At 40.3% G+C, this 22,562-nt stretch overlaps 1 protein-coding gene across 2 annotated transcripts; it reads left to right on the top strand.

Moving 5' to 3' along the window:
- Nucleotides 1-1,625: 1,625 nt before the first annotated feature.
- On the top strand, nt 1,626-21,219 carry rbbp6 (retinoblastoma binding protein 6). Of its 2 annotated transcripts, none has more exons than XM_006798039.3 (19): nt 1,626-2,226; nt 3,345-3,432; nt 5,854-5,902; nt 8,557-8,601; nt 8,713-8,801; nt 8,949-9,045; nt 9,564-9,703; nt 10,877-11,046; nt 11,353-11,456; nt 11,624-11,791; nt 13,271-13,422; nt 13,805-13,907; nt 14,006-14,069; nt 14,203-14,245; nt 14,342-14,671; nt 14,781-14,912; nt 15,749-17,821; nt 18,706-18,796; nt 19,383-21,219. In XM_006798039.3, the coding sequence occupies exons 1-19, from the start codon at nt 2,061-2,063 to the stop codon at nt 20,610-20,612; spliced, it is 5,334 nt and encodes a 1,777-aa protein (XP_006798102.2). In that variant the 5' UTR covers nt 1,626-2,060; the 3' UTR covers nt 20,613-21,219. The 2 variants fall into 2 exon arrangements, with proteins under 2 accessions (XP_006798102.2, XP_035766750.2); XM_035910857.2 differs by having other exon boundaries at nt 9,561-9,703.
- Nucleotides 21,220-22,562: the final 1,343 nt, after the last annotated feature.

The following is a 22,562-nucleotide window of genomic DNA, read 5'->3' as shown; positions in this document are numbered from 1 at the left end:
AGAGTTGTACAGAGGGCTAAAGCTAATGAGATTCATGGGAAAGAGTTTCTGAAACTAGATTTAGATGATGGGTCACGATCAGTGAACAGAAATGTGGCTTCAGGCTGAAAAAGAGCACTACAGATGTGATGCTTTCTGTAACAGTGTTGATGGAGAAGAAGGAGCTCCACTATGGGAGACAGAGGGACATCGCAGGGTGAGCGGTTTGGAGATGAAGTTAAAGAGTGCAAAGAGGATAGTGGATGCACTGAAGAAGAGATATTGAATATGGAGCTGTCAGGCCAAAAACACCTTAAAATTTACATCTACTAAAAACACGGGGCAAAAAAAGAAGCATGTTTTACTTTGACTGTTGCTTCAAATGAGTCAAAACTGAACCTTTTAGACTGACTTCATACTGCACCATACTAAAATTCAGCCAACAGGAAAGCATCATAAATGATGCTTTGTGTCCCTCTAGTGGATTATTTATACTGTACACTAACCCAACGGTGCCTGATGTGTAGTCTTACTTGATATAAATAATGTAATTTTTTTCCATCCTCTGTGTTACTTCCTTGTTTTTGTTTTTTGTCGTTTGTTTATTTCTTTATTTTTGTTTAATGGAGATATTGGTTATGTTGAAAGGGGACCTAATTTACAGAAAAGAAGAAGAAGAAGGAAGAAAGGAAAAACAACTAAAAAGAAGGGAGGAAAAAAAGAATTGGACAAGTGATCGTGCAATTTTCTGCCACTGACACTCCCTTAGGCCAAAAACAGGTGAACTACTGTAAGGAAGCAACGTGCTGCCTTCAAGTGACAAGGCAAAAACAGCCCTTCAACGCTAAGAAACAACAAGAACACGGACTCACCCTTTAATGTATGGACGCTTGTTCATGCCACAAGCCAACAAACAAATACATTTTAAAAAGTTCAAATGTTGGTTTATTATCTCAAATTTCAGAAAAAATAACTAGAAATTAAGAAAATAACTCGAGATTTTAAGTTATCAAATCAAATATTTTGGATGGCAAAACTAGTTGAGAAAGACACGACAGACCCAAATAAATGACAAGTGGTCATAGGAGCGTTTAAAAAAAAAAGACAAATCTTAAATTCTAACCTCAAGACACTGTCTCACTCAGCCTACTATTATTTTATTAAATTACAACGTTATGGTATAACCAATCTTCATCAGCTACAAAACATAGTTATGATTAGACATGATGTAGCAGGCTTAAATTCTCGCTGTCCTCACTAAGAATTGTGCCAGGATATTTCACGGCAAAGATTTTACAGATAATATTATAATTAAAGAAATGTTTAATTATTTAACAACAAAACATGACATTGGTGAAATTACATATGCACTGGTTAGAATAACTACATTCTGCAAAGAGTGATTTGATGTGTTTTTTTTTTCTTTTCTTTTTTTTTTAAATGCCTTTCTTAACGATTTAACGGACGAAACGAAGAGTTTGCTGCACTATTTCTCCCCTCGTTGCTATCTGCGCAATACTTACTTTGGTATTGCGCAGTTAGAAGCGTTTTATTTGGATGCGTTGAAAGCGTTAGGAAAATGTGCGATTTGTTAGCTCTATAATCACCACGCACGGCTGAATGAGCTGCCGTAAAGTTGGAGGCTCGGAAGTTGCGGGGTGTCACGTGAACGCGGCATCAGCTGGAGCGTGCCCTGTGCTGACGAGCCGTTGCTGGTGGAAACAGCTGGTGGTTTCTGTCAGCGAACTCCTCGAGATCGAGAGCAACGTTATTGCGAATAAAAGTTCAAAATAGACTCGAAACCGACTGAAGGCGCTCTTATTTGAATTTCTGCGGCTGTCAGAGCAGACGTCGGGTCATGTCATCCCGTAAAAGCCACTTTTTGTGAGGCACTTGTTAATTGACGCTTCAGTCTGTTAGCACTGAACCGCTATCGCTCGGTGCACCGGCTGCTAACATCAGCTAGCTAACTTTGTAGTCCCATAGCAACTGGCACAGTGCAGGCTTCCTGGCATCGCAGAAAAGCTGTCAGCTGTCGGTTTTTAGTCAACTTTGGACTGAGGGAGGTTTTTTTTCTCATCATGCCTCACATTCATTATAAATTCTCCTCCAGACTCAGCTACGACACGGTGGTTTTTGATGGCGTGCACATCACGCTGAATGAGCTGAAGAGGCAGATCATGGGCAGGGAGAAGCTCCGAGCCGGGGACTGCGACCTGCAGATCATAAACGCGCAGACCAAAGAAGGTAATAAAACATGAGTGTGCACTGATAACGAGCTTGTTTAAACTGAAGTCAACGTCTTCAACTTTGTCGGAAAGCGCGTGGTCCTGCTATCGCAGCTGTTTGGAGACAGAGGTAAGCGTTGCGTCACCTCTTTCAGGTTAAACAGGGCAGGGAGTGGGGGGTCCAGAAAAGTCAAGCTAGGACAAAAGGGCCTAATGAATGGGCCACATTCCTGCCGCTTTTACGCCTCATGCTTTTAATCGTGAGGCCTGACGGTGGTGGTGGGTGAGCCCTGTCAGTGCATGTGCAAGTCTCTGGGGAAGCCTGAGTTAAAAATAGCAAAGGTGGAACAGGAGCACCTCTTTATTCATTACCATATGCTTAAGAGCTCCCAGATGCACATGCACATGAATGAGTTATTAGAGTATTTGCTGTTATATACTGTGGCATGAACAAAAGTAATGGAGCAGGTTTGTTGTGAATATTGCACATAAGGGTGATACAAGTTCATTGGGCTGTTTGGCTATTGTGGGGCGGCTGTGGCTCAGGTAACAGAGCATGTCATCAAGCAATCAGAAGCTTTTCATGAAGTTATGAGGGCTCAATGCTGGAAAAGGACAGAAAATAAAAATGTGTTTAATAAATTATTTTTAATTTATATCAACTTCTTGGGTGGACTTTGTCTTTGTCACAACACCTCAAGCCAGTTTGGATGGGATACTGACCCAGGACCGTATTCTCCAGTTCACCTGCTCCTGGTGGGTGGAGGCGTTTGGAATTATGGGTAGTTTTTTAGTTTTGTTTGTCTTTGTTTTTTTTAAAGGGTATCTTTTGTGGTGGTGTGGTGGTAGTATGATAAATGAAAATCTTTGGATTATGGTGTTTTGGTCAGACAAAATGTCACCTGGGGAAGCTGACTGTTGAGACAGACATTTTTCACAAATGGATAAATCTATCTTTGTTGCAATCCCAGCACTTTACATTAGACTTTACATTATTACCTATTGGGCTTGTCAGTCAAGTTGAGACCTAATCTTATGCTCTTTATCTTCTTTGTTTTGTAAGATTCCAGTTAAGATTCTTTCTGGTGAGCTAATCATTACCCTTAAAGCCTCACTATCTTCATCTCTCCCTCTCAGAGTACACTGACAGTGGCAGTCTGATCCCCAAAGGTTCATCTGTCATCATCAGAAGGATCCCCAGCTCGAGCAGCAAGACCCACAACAAGTAAGTCTATATTTTTGGAGTTGCCATCTGATTTCCTGCACTGTTATTAGTCCCTGCCATAGCAAAGGCTCCACCCTGCCTCAGCAAGCTACAACCTGGAATCCAAAGCTTTACCTACAGTTTTGAGGTTTCACTGCAAGAGGACTTATCAAGAGCCAGGGGTAGCAGTGGATACTAGCTAAATATTCAGTTAAGCTAATAAGAGTCTACCTTGACCCCAAAAAATCAACCCCCCAAAAAAAAATAATCTTAATTTGCTGTATTTTGTCATTGACTGTAAAGCTTTTGCTGTGGTTCATGAAAAGCACTGGTTTGCAGGTAGAGGCCATTTCAGTTTTGAGGATTTTGCATGACATGACCATGAGAAAATGCTCAGAGGAAACTACATGGTGACAAACTCAGTGGTTACCCAAATCACTGGTCAGGCTTACGCAGTAGAACCAGCAGTGTTGGGGGTTTTATGCTTGGAAAGCAGGACCTCGCTGGAACAGACTGGCGGTCATGTGACTAGCCGTGTCAGCACCCTACAGACTGGTGAGAGGAATTAGGGCTAATTGGTGGCGTAACACTGCCAACAAGATTAAAAGCAGAAAATGAGCTCTTCTAAAAAGAGCTTGGACACTTTTTAAAATGTAAATAAAAACAGACTGCAGTGATCATTCATACCTTGTTTTTATTAAACATTGTTCAAACAAATATAAAGTGTATCTAATTTAGAAAATATTCTGTAATGAAAGGCATGCTATGCTTTGGCCAATAGTTAGATATACAAAAAAAATTAGGATTTTGTCACCTTCTGTAATTAATGTAATTAAAAGATTTTTCTAATCTAGCAAAATCTCTAGACGAGGGAGTGGAACTGACTGCATGTGCTCAAGAAAACTATTGTTGGGCATGTGGTTCATTGCTGCATGTACAAATGCAGGTTAATAGTTCCCAGAGACTTAAAAAATGTCCCAGTTCTAACTTTGTGTGAACATTTTGTTGTTAATTCAATATGATGATGTTTTCAAACAAAATAATTGTCAATGTTGACATCTTTCAATTAAATTTCAATTTGATTTTATTTATATAGCACCATATCACAACAGTTGCCTCAAGGCGCTTATTCATTTCATATAACACTTTCCCAAATCCTATCATTTCTGTATATTTTACTTCCCAGGAGCCAGACTTTTATTTATTTATTTAATTTAAAGTTGTGTTCAGCAATAGTTCTCAAGGCTTTCTGAAAGTCTTTCAATCCTTTTCTTTGGACATTGGCTGCTTTTTTACTCATTTTCAGTCCAGGCCTCATCCTTGATCATTCTTAGAGGTGTGGTTTTTCTTTGGTAAGCCCCTTAATGCTGACCTATGAATCATTCAAGCTTAAAAATGCACAGAACTCAAGGGATGATTCAGTGTTGTCTACACATAAGACGACTTGGGAAAATAATCATTTGAACCAAATAGAAATAAGTTGTATCTTTAGACACTTTTTCTACATGTTGTTACATTTTACACAGCATCCAAATTTTGGAGGAATGGGGGTTCATAGAAGTTTAACAATATCAGTTTAGCTTTCCGCCCATGAGATCCACACCAAGGATTTAGTCCACATATCAGGAAGAACCCTGAACCATGAGGTGATTCACTGTTTTCTGTTCCATCAGATCTAAACAACACAAGAACTGAACTTCAGCCTCTCTGTACCTTTGTATTAGCTCTTCTGATGCACTCTTCTGAGTGTGTTAATGCTCCCAATGTGTCTCTCAGAGACTGAAAATATTCAGCCTTTTCAGTTTTGCCAGTTGTTCACATGGGCACCTGTGAAGAACTGGCAAAACTGAAAAGGCTGAATATTTTCAGGTGCCCATGTGAACAACTGGCTTTGCTGGCATTTCAGAAATTGCCCTTTTCGTTGAGTGGACATCAAGAACTGCCTTCCTGGGGTATTTCCAATGTAATCACAGGGGACAAACTCTGCATTCCTGCTCTGTTTGTTTTTAGGCCAATGTGGAGCTTCAGCAGTGTGAGTAGGCAAATCAAGTAGGCAGCTTTCAGGGTTGTTGTTCTTGATATATAAAATTATGTCTGTGTGCTACTGTCCCTGCTGTGCACCTCGGCAGGGAATGCTCTGTATGGAAAAACACAGAAATCTTATTTTAAGGTCACTGCGGGAAGATATCTTCTTGATCTGTTTAATGCACGCTGCTGTAACCTGATTTGCCTGCTTTGTCTGCACTTTTCTGAACAAAAGAAAGCACTCCGTTGTAGATTTCATTATCCATCACTTTCACTGAAGCAGCTTTTAAAAGTGCTCTTTAATTCACATCAAAGACTGTTTGGATATAGACAACTGACTTCCGTCAGGGAAAAAAAAAATCTGTGCCTCACACCGTCGTAGAGGAGGTTTAAAAATGTTTTTTTGTTGTTTTTCAGTGAGCGATCAGAGGTCCAGCTTTACCACGCCTTTGGAGCCAGCAGAGCAGTATGTAGCCAAACCACATCCCACAGCACTTTGCCTTCAGCTCGACAAAACACACACTTTTTTTTTTTTTTTAAAAAAGGCTGTGTCTTTTAAAAATGGCATGCTGCATTTTATAACAAAGAATAATAATACATAGAATACATGTGACATGCATCGTTTTCTTTAATTAAGCAGACAAAATGGATCAATGCTGATGGGAATCTCAGTATATGTATTTTACAATCGCAGTATAACAATTTAAGTGCTTGAAGATTACTGACTAAAAAAAGTAAAAAAAAAAAAAACATTTAAAAAGAAAAAAGTTTACAATTAAACAGGTCGTATGTGCTCATTTTTATTAAATAAATATTCTCAGCTGTTATGTTATCAAGCTGCTGTGTCACCAGTCAGCGTCTATTGTTGAAGATTGTTCAGTATCTGTCTGTGGGCGGTGGAGCTGCGCGGGTGGGTCAAACATTATCATGCAGGCCAGCTATTCACAGCTGATAAACCCAACTGTTTAATGATGCTGGCACTGCCCAGTTGTGCCTCATCCAGAAGCCACTTTAGCACTTTTTATGGTCTAAATTCTATCAACTCTGGGCAAATACTGCATAACTTTAATTTATCAGGCTGCTGTTAAGTTTCAAATTCCTACTAAGTATTTATAATGTGATTAACTTAGAACCACCATAATTGAAATCACTGCCTTGGTGTAATGGATAGCGTTATTAGAAGACACCCTTCAAGTGAAGAAATATGCAGATTTAGAGTTGTATAGCCATGTCATGTTACACGCCTTTAAGTAATAAATACCATCGACTGCTAAAGTAACAGAGCTAAAAAGGCTTATTCTCTGATCTATAACAAGAACAAAAGAAGCTCATAACACCAAGCTGTGCATTGTAAGTATTTCATTCTAAAACACTATAGTGCGGTCTTGTGTGTAATTCAGTTAAAGATGGTAAAGTCAAGCTTTCACTTGCTGCAGTCTTAACTGGTGTGCACTGACCTGATTTCTCTCTTTGGTTTCTCAGTAGGAGAAGTGTCTGCTACTCTTCTTAGTCTTTTGAGTCTGTTGGACCGACTTGGACAGACTTTTAAATTTTGTGCTGTTGTTTTTTTTCTACCAATAAAGTTATTTATATCAAGCTGTGTTATGTACTGAGTATGTGTTTCTTCACTGTGGAGAGTGACGCTAATACACACTTCTACACAGAGAAAAGACAATGGAATCACTGGCCATTTAACAAGCTTATAGGGCCACTCCACCCATTTTATACTGGATTCCTCGTGCTGGGCGGCTTGCACAATACTGGTATTGGGAATCAAAGCTGTAGAGACAGAGAGCTGCAGACCAAAAAGACATCACCTGAAATTCACATTAACAATATCATGTAGTTCAGTCAGGTGTTTCTTTCTGATTTGCATGCTGCATTTTAAATGTGACATTAACTTTAAGGTTTAAGTGGCGGCTTTAGCTATAAATTACATTGTAAGTGCTGTAAGTGTGAATTTGGACTTTTTAGATGTTTACAAAAATGTGTTACATTAACAAAGAATTGTAGCCACAACACTTCACATCAGCAGCTCCTGTATAACATAACTTGAGTATAAATTATTACAGCTGATGACCTTAAATGATGATATCAGAGCGAAACAAACAGATGTTTCAGAGTACCATCTTTTGACCTTCATAACATTGAACATTGAGTCATATGTGTACTGTATGTGCCTTTTTTTTTTTGTAAATGTTGCATATCTTTTTGAAGTAATGAGGATACTCTCATGCTGGTGTATTTAATTTCTCTGTATAGTAGGAGCTTCAGCTAAAGGCTCACTTCAGGGATGTTTTATCTTCATCTTAGTTTAATATACCTATTTGGCATGTTTTCTGGCCTATCAGCCAAATATTTGTACAAATCAAACTACTGATCTACATGAGGCTAAAGATTCGTTAAAGCAGTTACAGCTCTGAAACCTGCACAAAACTTTCACAACAGTCCAACAGAGACATTCTGGTCTTAGCAAAAAGTCTCAGTTTCAAGCTGGTAAAGCTCACAGGATTAATCCTCTTGGGGCCATGCGCGTTTCTGCATGCGTGTTTCTACAGTGTTTCCATTTAAAGGCTACTACACCAGAACCTGTTAAACAGGTTTTTCCTGTCCAACAATTCACAGCCTCTGTCACACACGCAGTTTGGATTTCTTTCTGTGCTCCTCTGTTCCAGCACAGTAGAGGACGATAACATAAATAGATGCTCAGACAGAAAACCGCTGGCTGGACAAGTGTACATTCCCAGGATGCTTTGTAAAGTTTTCTTTACATTTTAAATTCAAGAGTTTGGAGAAATGCAGTGTGGACAGTGATCAGTCACACTGAAAATCACAGATGGATGCTGATGCAAATTTTATGTTCATTTAAATGACACTTGTTACTTTCAGTTTGTTTTACGAAATCACAACTAAAACTTTGTGAATTGTGGTTTAGCCCAGTTTGGGGTAAAGGTTTGTAGCTCAAATGTCTTGTTTTGTGTATGCTTGCATGTCAAACCTCAAACTTTATTTTCAGACATTTTTGGATAAACAATTTTAATCTTTTTCCACGAGCTGGGTAACCGGGGGCGGCCGTCACGATTACTTTTATGAAACTTTTTTTGTGTTTAATTCTAACAGATGGATGATCACAGTTCGACAAGAGCCTTGTCCTTTTTCTCCAAGGTAATGCTATTTTCTATTTCTGTTATGCACGTTTATCTTGGTTTACATGCTTCAGTCCAAGCCGAACACTGATCCTCACCCGACGTCTTTGTGTATGCTGCGCATCATTAGATGCAGATGGCTAACCTGGTTGATGTGGATGCATCAGAGGAGGATAAGATCAAAGTTATGATAAATCAGTCCATCTATGACCCCATGAAGTGAGTCATGTATCCTCACACTGTCGAGTTTCCATCTCTTAAACTCTTCTCGTGTTCTCATATCTCTCTTTACGTCTTCCTTCTTTATTGGTTGATGTCCTTTTTTACATTACACATTCTCACTCGGCTCTTCCTATTATTCTCCAGTTTAAACACAAAACCCAGCAATGTCCTTTCTGCGAATTACACCTGTTATCGCTGTGGAAATCCAGGACACCACATCAGGAACTGTCCTTCCAGCGGGGTAAGGCCATAATGTATCTGTTAAGTGACTTAGCTACTTGTACAAATCGTGAATTGAAAAATAAACCTGGGTGAGTATAGAATGTAGAAATGTATAATTTCTTTGAGTGCTGGTAGTGTTTGCGTATTCACATGTACTTCAGATATCTGTAATGCTTTTCCTGGATTTCTGTTATATTTATTATTTAGCCAACATATTAAAAACGGCCAAGGTTCCAGATAATGAGATAAGCACATGTGCAGTTTCTTTTTCTATTGGCTCCATATTACGTCAGCGAGTTATCCTAATATGGTCATCTTAGTGAGATACCTTTGGCTTCACCCATCTGCTTTTCAAACCTTCAGTTTGCAAGGATGAGACAATCAGAGTATCTTGTTTCAGCTAGAGGATTCATGGCTGAGGATTTATTTAACATGTCAATCATGCAAAGCTAGTCTACCAGACAAGAAATTATTATTTTTAAATATAAAGCTGGAATGTGTGCCTTTAAATGTAGATGTTTCTGTCTTTGACAGCAGGATAAAAACTCTGAGGCACCTGTGAGGATAAAGAAGAGCACGGGCATCCCACGTTCCTTCATGGTCGAAGTGGATGATCCCAACATAAAAGGCGCCAAGCTGACCAACTGTGGGCGCTATGCAATCCCTGCCATAGATGCGTGAGTGTAAATTAAAGTGTTACTGTGTGTGTTTATTAATGTTTCTTTTGTTTGACAGTTAGGAAATGCATTTATTTACACTTTTTCTTAGAGTTTGCCTTCAGAAATGCATTTATTATTCGTGGCATAGATTGAACCAGGTACTGGAAACATTCCTCAGAGATTTGTCCACGTTGACATGACATTAGGTTGCAGATCAGTCGACTGCACTTCCATGATGTGAATCTGCTGTTTGACCACATGCCAGAGGTGTTTTACTGGATTGTGTGAGCTCATTGTCATGGCTAAGAAAACTGTTTAAGTTCATTTGAGCTTTGTGACAAGGTGGATTATCCTACTGGAAGAAGCCATCAAAAAATGGGTACACTGTGGTCATGACAGACATGGTCAGCAATAATATGGAACAAAGCAACTATACTTAAACAAATCTCACTTAATACACCACCACCCTGAACTGTTTATACAAGGCAGCTTTCAAGCTGTTAAGTTTAAGGTCTGACCCTGTCATTCAAATATTGCTGCAGAAATCAAGACTCATCAGAACAGGGAACATTTTTCCAGCCTTCCAGTTTATAATTTGGGTTAGCTTGTGTGAACTCTGGTCTCAGTTTCATGTTCTCAGCTGACAGGAGTGGCAGGTAGGTTGGATATGTTGTGCATTCAGAGATGCTCTTCTGCATACCACTGTTGTAACGAGTCGTTATTTAAAAGAGAGCTGTATTTTAGATAGATAGATAGATATCCTCCTTTTCAGTCCATGCTCTATACTTTTGGCTTATTAGTAGCCATTTTTTAAGTCAAATGTCAAATTAACAGCCTTCTCTTAAAGGTACCCAGTTGAAGTAAATCTAGTTAAAAGCATCCTGTTAATAAATAAAAGTCAAGAGGCTTTATTGTCATTTCAACCATGTGCAGCGGTACAGTACACACTGAAGCGAGACAACGTTCCTCCAAGACAATGGTGCTACATATAAAAGACAATCAACACAGGACTACATAGAGTGCAAGTGTGAAAAAAAATTGCAGGAATTGCAAAAAACCCCACAACAAAGACAGTGCAACACCAGACAGAACGATACAAACATAAGACAGCGTGACAGCGACAGAAACGTGCAATAATGACAGTGGGTTGGACACAAAAGTAAATGTGCATGTACTTTTTTCTGTCCATAGAGAGGCATATGCTATTGGCAAGAAGGAGAAACCTCCCTTCCTTGCACAGGAGCCCGAGTCTGAAGACCAGGATGATCCCATACCTGGCGAGCTCCTCTGTCTGATCTGTAATGAACTGCTGGCTGATGCCGTGGTCATACCCTGCTGTGGAAACAGCTACTGTGATGAATGTGGGTGTCTGCTTCACACACATAAGATAAATTAATAGTTTAAACATCTAATCACCGGAACCTAATATATCTATATATCCAGTTCTTACTAACTCAAAAATGTAATTACACAAAGTACAAAATTGTAGAAGTGTTTAGGTGTATCACAGATATCAACAAAAATGTGCTAATATTGCCTACCAAAAGCAGCAGAAACACAAGTGCATGTACAGTCTGTACTCTCGACAGTGAAGTAGGACTGTGTCACATTATTGTACAAATAAACAGTGCTCTGGTTGCTCTCTAATCTCCTTTTCTCTCACTCAGGTATTCGCACTGCCTTGTTGGAATCAGAGTACCATATCTGTCCCACCTGTGACCAATCAGAAGTCTCTCCTGACACCTTGATAGCCAATAAATTTCTCAGACAGGTGAATTGACAGAGTGATAATAATTATATATTATAGATTAAATGTTTGTAATAATGCTTTCTTTTTCAAGGTACAGTTGATGTTGTATTGTTGATCTGTAACGTCAAACCAGAAGATTCAGCATTCAGCATTCACTTTGCTCTCCATCCATTTTTCTCCCACCACAGGCGGTCAACAGTTTTAAGAAAGAACAAGGACAAGACAAAAGCTTGAAAAGAAAACCAGCCACATCCCAGTCTCAAAATCTAACTCCAGCCCCCTCTGTCCCTACCCCGCCCCCTCTGCCCATGCAGAGCCAGCCACAGAAACCTCAGCAGTCATCCCAAAGCCAGCAGGTGAGCCTTTTAATAATATGTTTCACCTGACAGGCAGGAAAAATAAAGAACCTGCAAATAATATAATTACTGTTTTCTTTTCAGGATAAGACCTTTGGTAGGTCTCTGCAACATTCTGTATTTACCCAAAGAAGAAACATGCATGTACACATGTCTCATATCCTGATATAAGTCATCTGTTATCCTGATAATGCTATAAATCACAGTATAGTGCATTTTCTGTAAATTCAGTGAATATTTTATATAATAACCAAATCAAAAGTACTTTTTAACATATCAATATCAGCCTTACGTTAACCTGTAGCAACACACACTAAATGACTCCACGCAGTCACATAAGAGCTTCTATATATTTTCTATATATTTACAAATGTAAGTTGTAATGGCCACTATTTTCTTCTTCTGGGGTTTATTTTGAGCACCTGATGGCTCTAGCTCCTCGTTTAGGAATGAGAACCCGGATGTTTTTTGGCTGGTCCTTCCTGTGGTGCCGTGGTGACTATTGCAAAGCATCATCTAAAGGAACAATAGACATTTTAATATCATCACTTGATATATTTTGCCATATCGCACAGTCCTAATGTACTATATTCCTCTATTGTAAATTATTGGTTTCGTTTATTGGCTTTAATGAAATGTTTCCCAAATGAGGTGCAGTGAACTTTCTCAGGCCTGATATTGATACAGACACCTCGGCTTTGGGTATCTACTGAAAAGAAGTTCCAGTACTATTATTATTAAATTAATAACCTTTCTCACTGTAAAGAAGAGGCAACATTAGACTTGATTTGACATCATCCCTTAACTTTTTTTTTTAAAGGTACAAATGAAAAGAATATGAAATGCTAAATTCATATTTATGACTAAAATCATTTTTAAAACTCTTGCAGTTTCCTTTAATTTGCAGTCATGATAGTTTCTTCTTACCTGGTTTCTAGTTTTATTGTGTGTGCACCGTATCGTATAAGGAGTGTAGCACACAAGAAGAAATTGTTGAGAAAACAATGGTAATAAAGTTCACAACAGCATATTAAGCTTTATTGCACTTATGTTAACAAGCAATAAAAAGCTCTCCAAAAGGTATTTAACCTGAGAGACAAAATACAAAGAGAGCGACAGTGCTGATGAGGACTCGATTCAATTAAGATCTATTTGTGGTAAACTTGGAAAGTTACTAAAAACTAAGAAAACCTTGTTTTCTACTGCTGTTGCAAGAGTAAAATACCTCTGTTTTTTCACCATTTGCTGTTAACTTGCTCTATAAGTTAGCTCATCTTATGTGTGGCACAGCAATCGTAAAAAAAACATCGAATTTAATTTAATTCTGTAGATCAGCCCAGTAAATTAGCCATCATTACAAATAATCATTTAAGCTTTGGGATTCTGTTTTAGAAAGATCTTCCTTAGCATTCATGCTCCCTTGTTTGTTCCACTGGATTTTGATCTCTGCAATGTTTTCTTGGTATACCCCCTGTTCAGGACTCTCTTCTGGATCATCTAAAGACTGCAAATACACCACCACAGTCTCAAGTCTCTGAGGTTCAACCTGCAACTACAGACCCAGCCTCTAAGAATGACACAGCAGGCACATCCCTCCAGCCTCCAGAAAACCAGCTAGAAATATCTGAGAAGTATGTATAATATTACACTGATTTTTACATGGGTATATCTACATCCACATTGTGGACGATCTTCATAATATTTGAGGATGTTGAAGATGTCCCACTCCAGCCAGACAGCAGTGAAAACACACTTAAAGCTGTTTGGGAGCTCCTAGTGTTGCCTGACAATGAAGTAACGTTCGTTGTCTAACGATAAACTGTGAATTAAACTACTGTATTTCTAATTTAAAATCAAAGGGTTTTAAAATAGCTAGCGCTGCTATTTATAAAAAAGAACACTTTGGAGTAATTTTACTGTAGCTACAGCTTTGCAGTGTTGCTAAAGAGGTAAGAATGAGGAGAATTTAAATGATTGTGATCATGTTGTGCTGACTGTGATGTATTTACTCAGTGAGATTGAAGGAAAGATGTGCAGTGACTCAGCAGGTGCTGCCCTGTCTGGAAAGGTTTCAAACAAAGATCCGACTGATCCACTGTCACAGCCCATAACACCGGTGAGGACATTCATACAGGAATAGTCATAGTCACTCACTAATAACATTTTTTTGCTTGTGTTTTTTAATGAAATCTTGTGGCATTTGTGTCTGTTTAGGATGATGACTCAGAGCAGCCTCTGACAGGTAGCGTCAGTCAAGAGAATCAACACTCCTGCTCAGGTGAGTGACTAATAAACATTATCAGTGTGTGATAATCTATTCCCTACTGTTAACCTTGTGTTTAGACACCAGTAATGTCACTAAAATCAGGAAATAATGAGGGAAAAAAAACACTTTTTCTTTGAATCAACAGGTCCAACCCCAGTATACCCTGAATCCTCAGTCAGCTTGGAGAGGTCGGTAGTGTGTGTTTCTGAGTTAGGGGTTTGTATTTTCCTTTTTCCACTCTTTAAACACTGACATCTTTTACCTTTCATGTACCTTCCTTATAGCTCTTCTTCATCTTTGGTTTGTCTCGCTGGAGGAAAGACTGAATCTAATACCCAGCAGCTTTCTACCATGCCCTCCACATCCTCCTCCTCTTCATATTCGAATACTCCACCACCTCTTTTTCCCTCCCCACTTTTTCACACGTACTTATCAGCTCAACAGTCGCACAGCACTTACCCTCCTGGATACCCACCTGCCACACCCATCTGGACCCTTCCAGCCCCCCAGGGTACCCCTATCCCATCCCTTTGCTCCTCTACTACCACCTCCTCCCCCATCCCTCGCCTCATTCCCCAGGAGTGGTACAAGTATCAGAGAAAGAAAAAAGAGAGGTCTGTACCTGCTTACAGCATTATGTTTATACTATTCTATAGATGTACATGATAAACTGAACATAAAATATATATTTTATATCTTTACATGTCACTTTTTGTCATTCAGGTCACCTCAAAGAGCATCTGGCTACAGACGCTCCTCTTCACATTCAAAGTCTTCCACAACCAAGGCCTCTTGCTCCTACTCTCACTCTTCAAGTCGCTCTGAGTCTCGCTCTCGCTCCAGAAGCAGATCAAGGTATTTGTGGCCCTTTTACAGAAATGTTATTTACAGTATTTTGCATTTTGCTGTTTTGCTTCATCCTGAATTGAAAATCTTCAGGACTGACAGAAACTGACTTGTATACTAAAAACATGCAGGACAAATACAGAGCAAAAAAACCCAACAGCATTGTTATGTTTAAAAACCTGAAAATTCACATTACATTTGTGGAGTAAATAAATAATATAAAAACATTTAGTACAAATGTAGAGTTGTACAAATGTCATTAAAAAATAGTATGTACAGTATAAACTTAAGAGAACAGTAGGAATGATTTCCTGAAGCATTCTTTATGAACGTGGGGTTGAATTAGTTTGAGGGAAGAAGAGCTTCCCTGCTTCAGTAGTGTAGACTGGAGTGGGTGAGATGGGTTGTTTGTGGTGGAGAGCAGAAGACAATAGCAGTACCGCTCATGATGATGATGGAGATCTTCTATCAGTACCACAGGCTGGTAGAAGATCTCAGATCTCTTGTGAGAAAGCTCATCAGAGCTTTCTCACAAAGTAGAGTCTGCTCATTCCCTTCCTGTTCACAGCATTACTCTTGGTCCTCCAGTCAAGTCTGTCATTCAGGTAAATGCCAGAGTACCTGTAGCTGTCCATTGTTTCCACCTTCACACACACACAAACACTCCAACATATACCTCGGGGTAACTTGGGGTTTAGTAACTTGCCCAAGGGTACAGGCTGAAGGGGCCTTCTTGTTAGTGAGCGACCCACTCCTCCACAACCACCTAATAACACCCACCAACCAATAACCATGTATTTTCCATACAGTGAGAACTGTCTTGTGTTTTTCTTCTTCTTCTTTAGACACCGCTCTCCCTACTCTCATCAGAGAGACCTGCACACACGCTCTCGCCAGCCTAGCTCTTATACCTACGGTTATAAACGCTCGCGCTCACCTACACCGTCCTCGTCGTCTTCACCTCGAAGGGCTCGTCATTCCAGGTCCAAGTCTCTATCAGGCAGAAAGGACCGCCATCACAGTCGCCATCTTAGCAAGAAGTCATCTTCAAGCAGCAACCACTCCAGGAAGCGGGGAGAACGCTCAGGGAAGGAAGCGGCACGCTCTGAGGACAGTATTTCCAGAAACACGTGCACAAGTCGAGCAAACAGCCTGGAGCTGGACAGGGAGTGCTACCTGCAGTGGAAGAATGAGTACAAAGAGTGGTATGAGAAATATTTCAGCAGCTATCACCAGCTCCACCAGCTGCCTGTTCCCCTACTCAGTCTTCCTCCTCCTCCTCCTCCCCCTCAGTGGGTGAGCACAGACAGAAGCAGAAATCAATCACAAGCCAGCTTAAACTCTCGCTACCAACCACAAGATAGATGCCCTGTTGAGATGGATGGCTGCTCCCCCTCGTCGGAGTCATCCAGTGACAGTCGCTCTCCCCTATCTCATTCTTCAAGCGAGAGTCGCTCCACGCCGTCTCAGTCATGCAGTGACAGCAGTTCCTCTATGTCTTATAAGGCTAATGACAGCCGATCACCTCCATCTCAGTCATCCAGTGACGGTCGCTCCACGCCATCTGAAGACAGAGCTCAGCCAAGAGCATCTACTGAGAGGTGCAATGAGAAGTCAAGACATAAACAAGTCACGCTTTCAAAGAGTAGCACGGAAATGAAACTGCAAGGACCGAGTACAGACAATAAGCCACTGAAAAAACTGGAGGAGTCGAGCCCACTGAAACATGAACAAAAGAAGAAGAAGAAACAACCTGAAGACAATGGACAGGAGACTTCGCCCCCTCATGCTGAAAGCTCTAGAGATGACAGCAGAAAAGACAAGAGGAAGCACGGCAGTGAACCAAAGGCCTGCAAGCATAGTACTCCAGTACAGAAAGATTCAGACCAAACTGTCCTGAAACAAGACCAACCTGAAAGAAAATTCATAGAAAGCAATTCAGAAGGAGAGGAATGCTGGAAAAGAGGCAAAGATTTAGACTTCAGTGATGGGAAGAGACAGCACAAAGCAAAACCCAACAAAGAGCTAGACGGGACGAGCAAAGAGCGAGAAGAAAACCCTGGAGGCAGCAAAGCTACTGACTCTAGATCAGAGAAGAATAGGAAAAGAAAGAATGAGGATCTGGTGAAGAATGAAAGGGATGGTAGTCTTTCTGGTGAGATGCAAAGTGGCAAACACCTGAAAACGAAAACAGCAGAGAAGCCTGAAAACCGTCTTAGTGAATTCCTGAAACCACTTGACAAAGAGAAGCAAAAAACAGAGAAGAAGTCAGAGAAGAAAACATGGCCTCTGACAGCGAAAGACATCTGGGAGGAAGGGATGAAGGTGAAACCGCAGATGAAGATAAGCATCAACATCAACCTGGATGGCAAAAGGACAGAGGAGAACAATGGAAAACATGAGGTTACAGGGAAGGCGCAGGAAAACATCGATTACCCTGAAAATAGAGAAGAGGCACAGAGGGTCAACAGAGGTGAACTAAATGAAAAGGAATCCAGTAGAAACCAGGAAGACCGTTCTGAAGACAAACTGATACAAGGTGAGGGAGAAAAAAGGCTGACATGGGACAAATTTACCTTCAGAGATGATAAGGGAGCGATTGCAGGAGAGGAGGAAGACACCAGAGAAAGAAAAGACGATGAAGACGAGGGGGAATTAGACTTATGGCACTGTGCGCTCACAGGAGTGGAGGAGAGTGAGACAGGAAAGGGGGAAGAAGAGAGTTTGAGAGATGATGACAAAGATCAAGAGATGGGAGACTTGCAGAAGGAGCAAGAAAACAGAGAAGCGTGGAAGGAGGAGCTAAAGGAAGGTGTCGAGATGATGACGAGGGAGCAAGGTACACTGAGGTTCAGCTCATCAAGGAGCAAAAATGAAGGCCACCAAGATGGACCTAACACCAAGCTGGGTGATGGCAGGTCAGAACATTACTGCTTTCATTTTTTTTCTCTCAACTGTCTTCATTTTAATCTTTGTAGCTGCATTTTCCAAGAAATGTTTAGATTACATAATAATCTAATCTTATCTGATCTGATAATAAAATATGATTGCGTTTCTCAAAGTCTAGATCAAAGTACATTACCAGACCCTACCAAGTTGTTACAAGTTGTGGTGACATCGTCATGTCTTTTTTTCTGTCTGAACACTGCTGAACCTAAACATGTGTATTCAGTTTAAACTGTTCCTAAACGAAGAACAACAGTATTTCCTTTCACTGGAAAAAGTGGAAGCAGGTAGAAAACCCATAATTTATCTGAACAGCCATTTAGATTACTATAGTTTTTTGTTTTTTTTTACATTAGACAATTAACAAGTAAATTAAGTTCAACACTGTTTTACCTCCAATATAAGAACATTAATACCCTGGATTGGTCTTTAACAGTCAGGGAAATATTTTCCTATCAGAGCTGCACAGAATTTGCAGTCTTAATCATTTTATCTTTATTTTTCCCACCAGCTCGGCTGCTATTTGTTTATCACATCTTCACAGCAAGCACCTTGTCTAACATTCACATGCATTCTTGGATCTCAGATTTTCCTCACCGTTAAAACATGCTAGTTTAATTTTCCTCATGTCGTCAATTGAGTCACTGGCTTGTTACTCGAGTTAGTCTCTGCAGGGTGGCTGCTCACTGCTCCTAACACATAAAACACAGAACGTAATTTTCTCCGCAGGGATCTACAAAGACTAAAGAACATCCTAGGATGCAATTAAAGACTAAAGAGATCTAGTGTTGCAGCTGTGTATCTTCTTTTATTAGATTACCTGTGATGTTTAATCTTGTGCATGTGTGTTGGGCAGCCATGAAGAAGAGAGTCGTCAGAGGAGGACAGGGGTGAAAACGTTGGAGAAATACACCCAAGAAAGATGGAAGGAGCTGGTACACGTTCAGGTGTGTATGTCAGCCCAGGTTATATAAGCATCCAGCACCTAAGTTCATCCATCCATCCAATGTAGAACCCTACTAACTGCATGCCTTTGGACTGCGGGGGGAAGCCGGAGAACTGGAATACAAACTCATCCTAGTGAGGCCCCGGCCAGATGGTGGATTCACATATAGGATCTTGGTATCAGGCAACCACTGTGCCACCATTCTGTCACTCAATTCAATTCAGTTTTATTTATTTTATTTATTATAGTGCTGAATGACAACAAGAGTTACCTCCAGGCACTTCATACTGTAAGGTAAAGACCCTACAATAGTAGAAAGAAAGCCCTAATTAGATAACCCCCTGTGAACAAGCACTCGGTGGCAGTGAAAAAAAAGAAACTCAAAAAGGAAAAACTCCCTTTTAACAGTCACCTGTTACAATCAGTTGTGGGTTAATGGAAGGAGACAGGACAACTGATTACATGAGGAAGAGTGCCAGAGATTAATATAACTAATGATGCTTAAGCTACTATGACTATGACTTACTCCCTTAAAAAAAAAAGTCATGACATCTGAGTCACATTGTATTTTTACTTTTATTTCCCAGGCACCCCGATCAACATGGGAGAGAGATGATGAGGAGGATGAAGGAAAAGCCAGAGTTCACACTGACCATGTTTCTTTGACTCTGCCTCAACCGTCAGTGATCAACAAAGCCGAGGGTGACAAGGAACAGCAGGGAGAGAGGCGCAGGGAGAAAGAGAGAGACTCTGCTTGCTCCTGGTCACACAGAAGTGTGGCTCCCTCTAGTGGCAAAGACGGAGCTGTAAGCACCACGTCTGCAGATGCAGGCAGGGAGACGAGGAGAGAGATGGACAGGCAGAGGAACAGAGAGAGGGAGAGGCAACAAGAGAGGAAAAGGTCAAAAGAACAAACAAGAGAGGACGGAAGCGGGAGAGACAGGGACAAAGAGCAAAAACGCACTGCCTCTCTCCCCACCTCCTCTCAGTTTTACTCCTTCTCAACATCACACAATGCAGATAGGACAGATCTGCAATACGGGGGCAGCCAAGGTAGCAACAAGAGTTCATCCTGTCCCAGCAAGAAATTCACCAGTGCCAGAAACAGGGAAAGCAACACGATAAGCAAGGAACCCAACCTGCTTGAAAAAGATGCACAGAAAACACACAGAGACCCATCACTAAATCTCAGATACAAAGATAAAGACTACAGCCACTACCACAGTAACCACCAAGGTTCATCAGGGAGTGATCGAAATAAAGACAGAGCTCCAGGGACACACCACTCCCACAGCCGGGGTAAAGGCAGAGACCCGCTCCCCTTTGAATCTCCTGGATACTCTCAAAGAGATTCCCCTCATTTGGGGTTAATGCAGAGCAAAGCTGGAAAAGAAGAGCGGAAACCAAATAAGGCTCAGAAATTCGTCAAAGAAGGCAAAGAGGGGAGAGAAAATCGAGAGATGATGGCTGTGCAGGGAGGAGGTGCCTGGTGGGAGCATGAGGCTGATTATAAAGTGGATGGAGTAGAAAACTGGTTTGGTGGAGGGAGGGATCTGGAGGAAGGGGAGATGCTCAGCAGCCGAAGCAGCAGCGTCGGCTCGTCAGCGAGCCAGGGGAACAGCAAAGAGGAAAAGAGGACAGAGAAGGAGAGGAAACAAAAAAGGCAGAAAAAAGAGAAAAGGCAGGCGACCCCGGAGCAGCCACAGGACGGAGAGCTGAAGAAACACAAACACAAGAAGTCCAAGAAAAGAAGAGATGGCGCAGAAGCTAGCGGAGGAGAGGGGGCCGACAGGTGGAAACGAAAGGAAAACCACTGATCTCCACTCGGATGTGTCACCTCGACTCTAAAAATGAAGTTAAATTTACTTGAATGATGTTTTATTTTCTCTGACCAACAGGTGCCTGGATTTTCTTTTGTTGTTGTTGTTGTTACTTTTGTTTAATTTTTTCTCCAGGATACGTTTTGTATCACGTTAAGATCTTCATAATTCATTTATAGCATTCGCAATCCTCGTATAAAATTGTGAAGAAATGGCACTTTATACAAAATCAAAAAAAATGAATGTGACTGAAATCACACGGCGAACCTTAACGCTCTTGAATTATTTTGACTTGAAGGATTTTTGCACTTGTTTACAACTTGCTCAGGACTGCCAGCAGTTACGATTCACATGAATCTGCTATGGATGGAAATCTTACATTTTGAATAGTCAGTCAATAATTTGCCTTGCCTTGCACAGGGGTGCGTTTGGATTACTGAGAAAAAGATTGTGAGCATTTAAAATGCACAGCCTACTGTGAATATTTAGGATTTAACCTCTGTGTTGTATTTTGTTTATTTATAATTTCTTTTATGTTTAATCTAAAAACTGCTGGATAGATGAATGATTTAGTAGAGGCAAGTTTAGTTTTTCCTGTTTTGAGGGAAATAAATAATAATTAAAAAAAAATCTAAACTCTTGTGTTTCTGTCTGGGTGTCTGCTGGTACTACTAGTGAGCACAAGTGGTAACTCCAGCCTTAATATACAGTACATCTACTTCACTGCACTTTGGATTTGACTTTCTATTGCATCTTTACCTTAAAGCATTATTATTTTTGCAGCTAAATTCTATTATAATAGATCAAGCTACCAAGCAACATATAATAAACAGCAGCTATTTATGTACTATTCTGAAAATCCTGCAGGCCAGTGTCCCTCAATTTTATAATCCTGCTTAAATAGCTGAATAGCAGGTTGTATACTCAATGTAAAATATATTTAAAGTAGATACAGTAAACATTATCTGGAATGCCACTTTTCAGAGTTATGCGTTGACATCCTGATTTGGCTGAACCATGAATGCACTTCCTGAAACAACCCAAAGGAATTTTACGTGTCTTTCAGGGATTGAGATTTCAATTTGAGTTTGTGTTTTATTCAGTCTAATTTTATTCAGAATGAATTTTCATAATTCAGTTTACTCTTGATTATTTGAATTTTTTTTTTTTTGTTTTATTAGTTTCAGTGTTTGCTTTAGGTTTTGTTTTGTTTTTTTCTCAGAATAATATTACATGAAGAGCATATGTGATAGACAAGATTTAGGAAAATAAGCACAATCGTTAGAATAAAAACTTAGTTTTAATAGTTTATTTAAACCATCCAAACTCTCAGCACATCCATCAAAGCCTCATCATGCAGGTTGTAATAACGTTTACCAAACAAATACTAAAACTAACATTTCCTCTGTATTTTTTTTTATTTCAGATTGTTTTCCAAGTTAATAAAACAATTTCAGTTTTAATATTTTTGAAAAGTCATCAGCCCACATAGCTGCACTGTCCGATGGCTAGTCCAGCTATGTTAACTTGTTAATCTTTCGCTGAAAAAATGTTTTCTGCGGTGCTGTCTTTCGTGCTTGGCTCTCCTACCTTTGCTAACATGATGCTCATAGTGCAGAAGCCGGTGCTGCATTCACTTACCCTCAGATATCTGAGCTTCACTGTGAAACCATAATCGTACATTTGATATTTCATTCAATTTTAGTGTTTTAGCTTCGGGGTGGCACCTGGGGTGGCCAGTCTGGTTGGGGGGTGGCCTGTGCCCCCCTAGGCCACCCCGCTGGACACGCCACTGAACCCATCTCGTGTCCTGTGTCTTCTAAAGCTGTCTGTACTTTTACAGACAAAAGTTCATCAGCAAACAGTTTGCAGGCCTCTAATTATCAGGCTGTACTCAAGCACTTGAATTCAACCTAAAAGCTGTGCTGTCATACAGAACCAAGTACC

This window comes from Neolamprologus brichardi, chromosome 4 (genome assembly GCF_056152115.1).
Source record: "Neolamprologus brichardi isolate AB-2024 chromosome 4, ASM5615211v1, whole genome shotgun sequence".
In the NCBI taxonomy this organism is placed as follows: Eukaryota; Metazoa; Chordata; class Actinopteri; order Cichliformes; family Cichlidae; genus Neolamprologus; species Neolamprologus brichardi.
Note: the sequence above shows the minus strand (reverse complement) of the source record. Positions and strands in the feature narration are given on the sequence as shown.

Coding starts and splice junctions, on each gene's coding strand:
- rbbp6 (XM_035910857.2), top strand. CDS start 2,061: ATGCCTCACATTCATTATAAATTCTCCTCCAGACTCAGCTACGACACG. Junction 11,457..11,623: donor CCAATAAATTTCTCAGACAG/GTGAATTGACAG, acceptor CTCCCACCACAG/GCGGTCAACAGTTTTAAGAA. Junction 13,423..13,804: donor CAGCTAGAAATATCTGAGAA/GTATGTATAATA, acceptor GTATTTACTCAG/TGAGATTGAAGGAAAGATGT.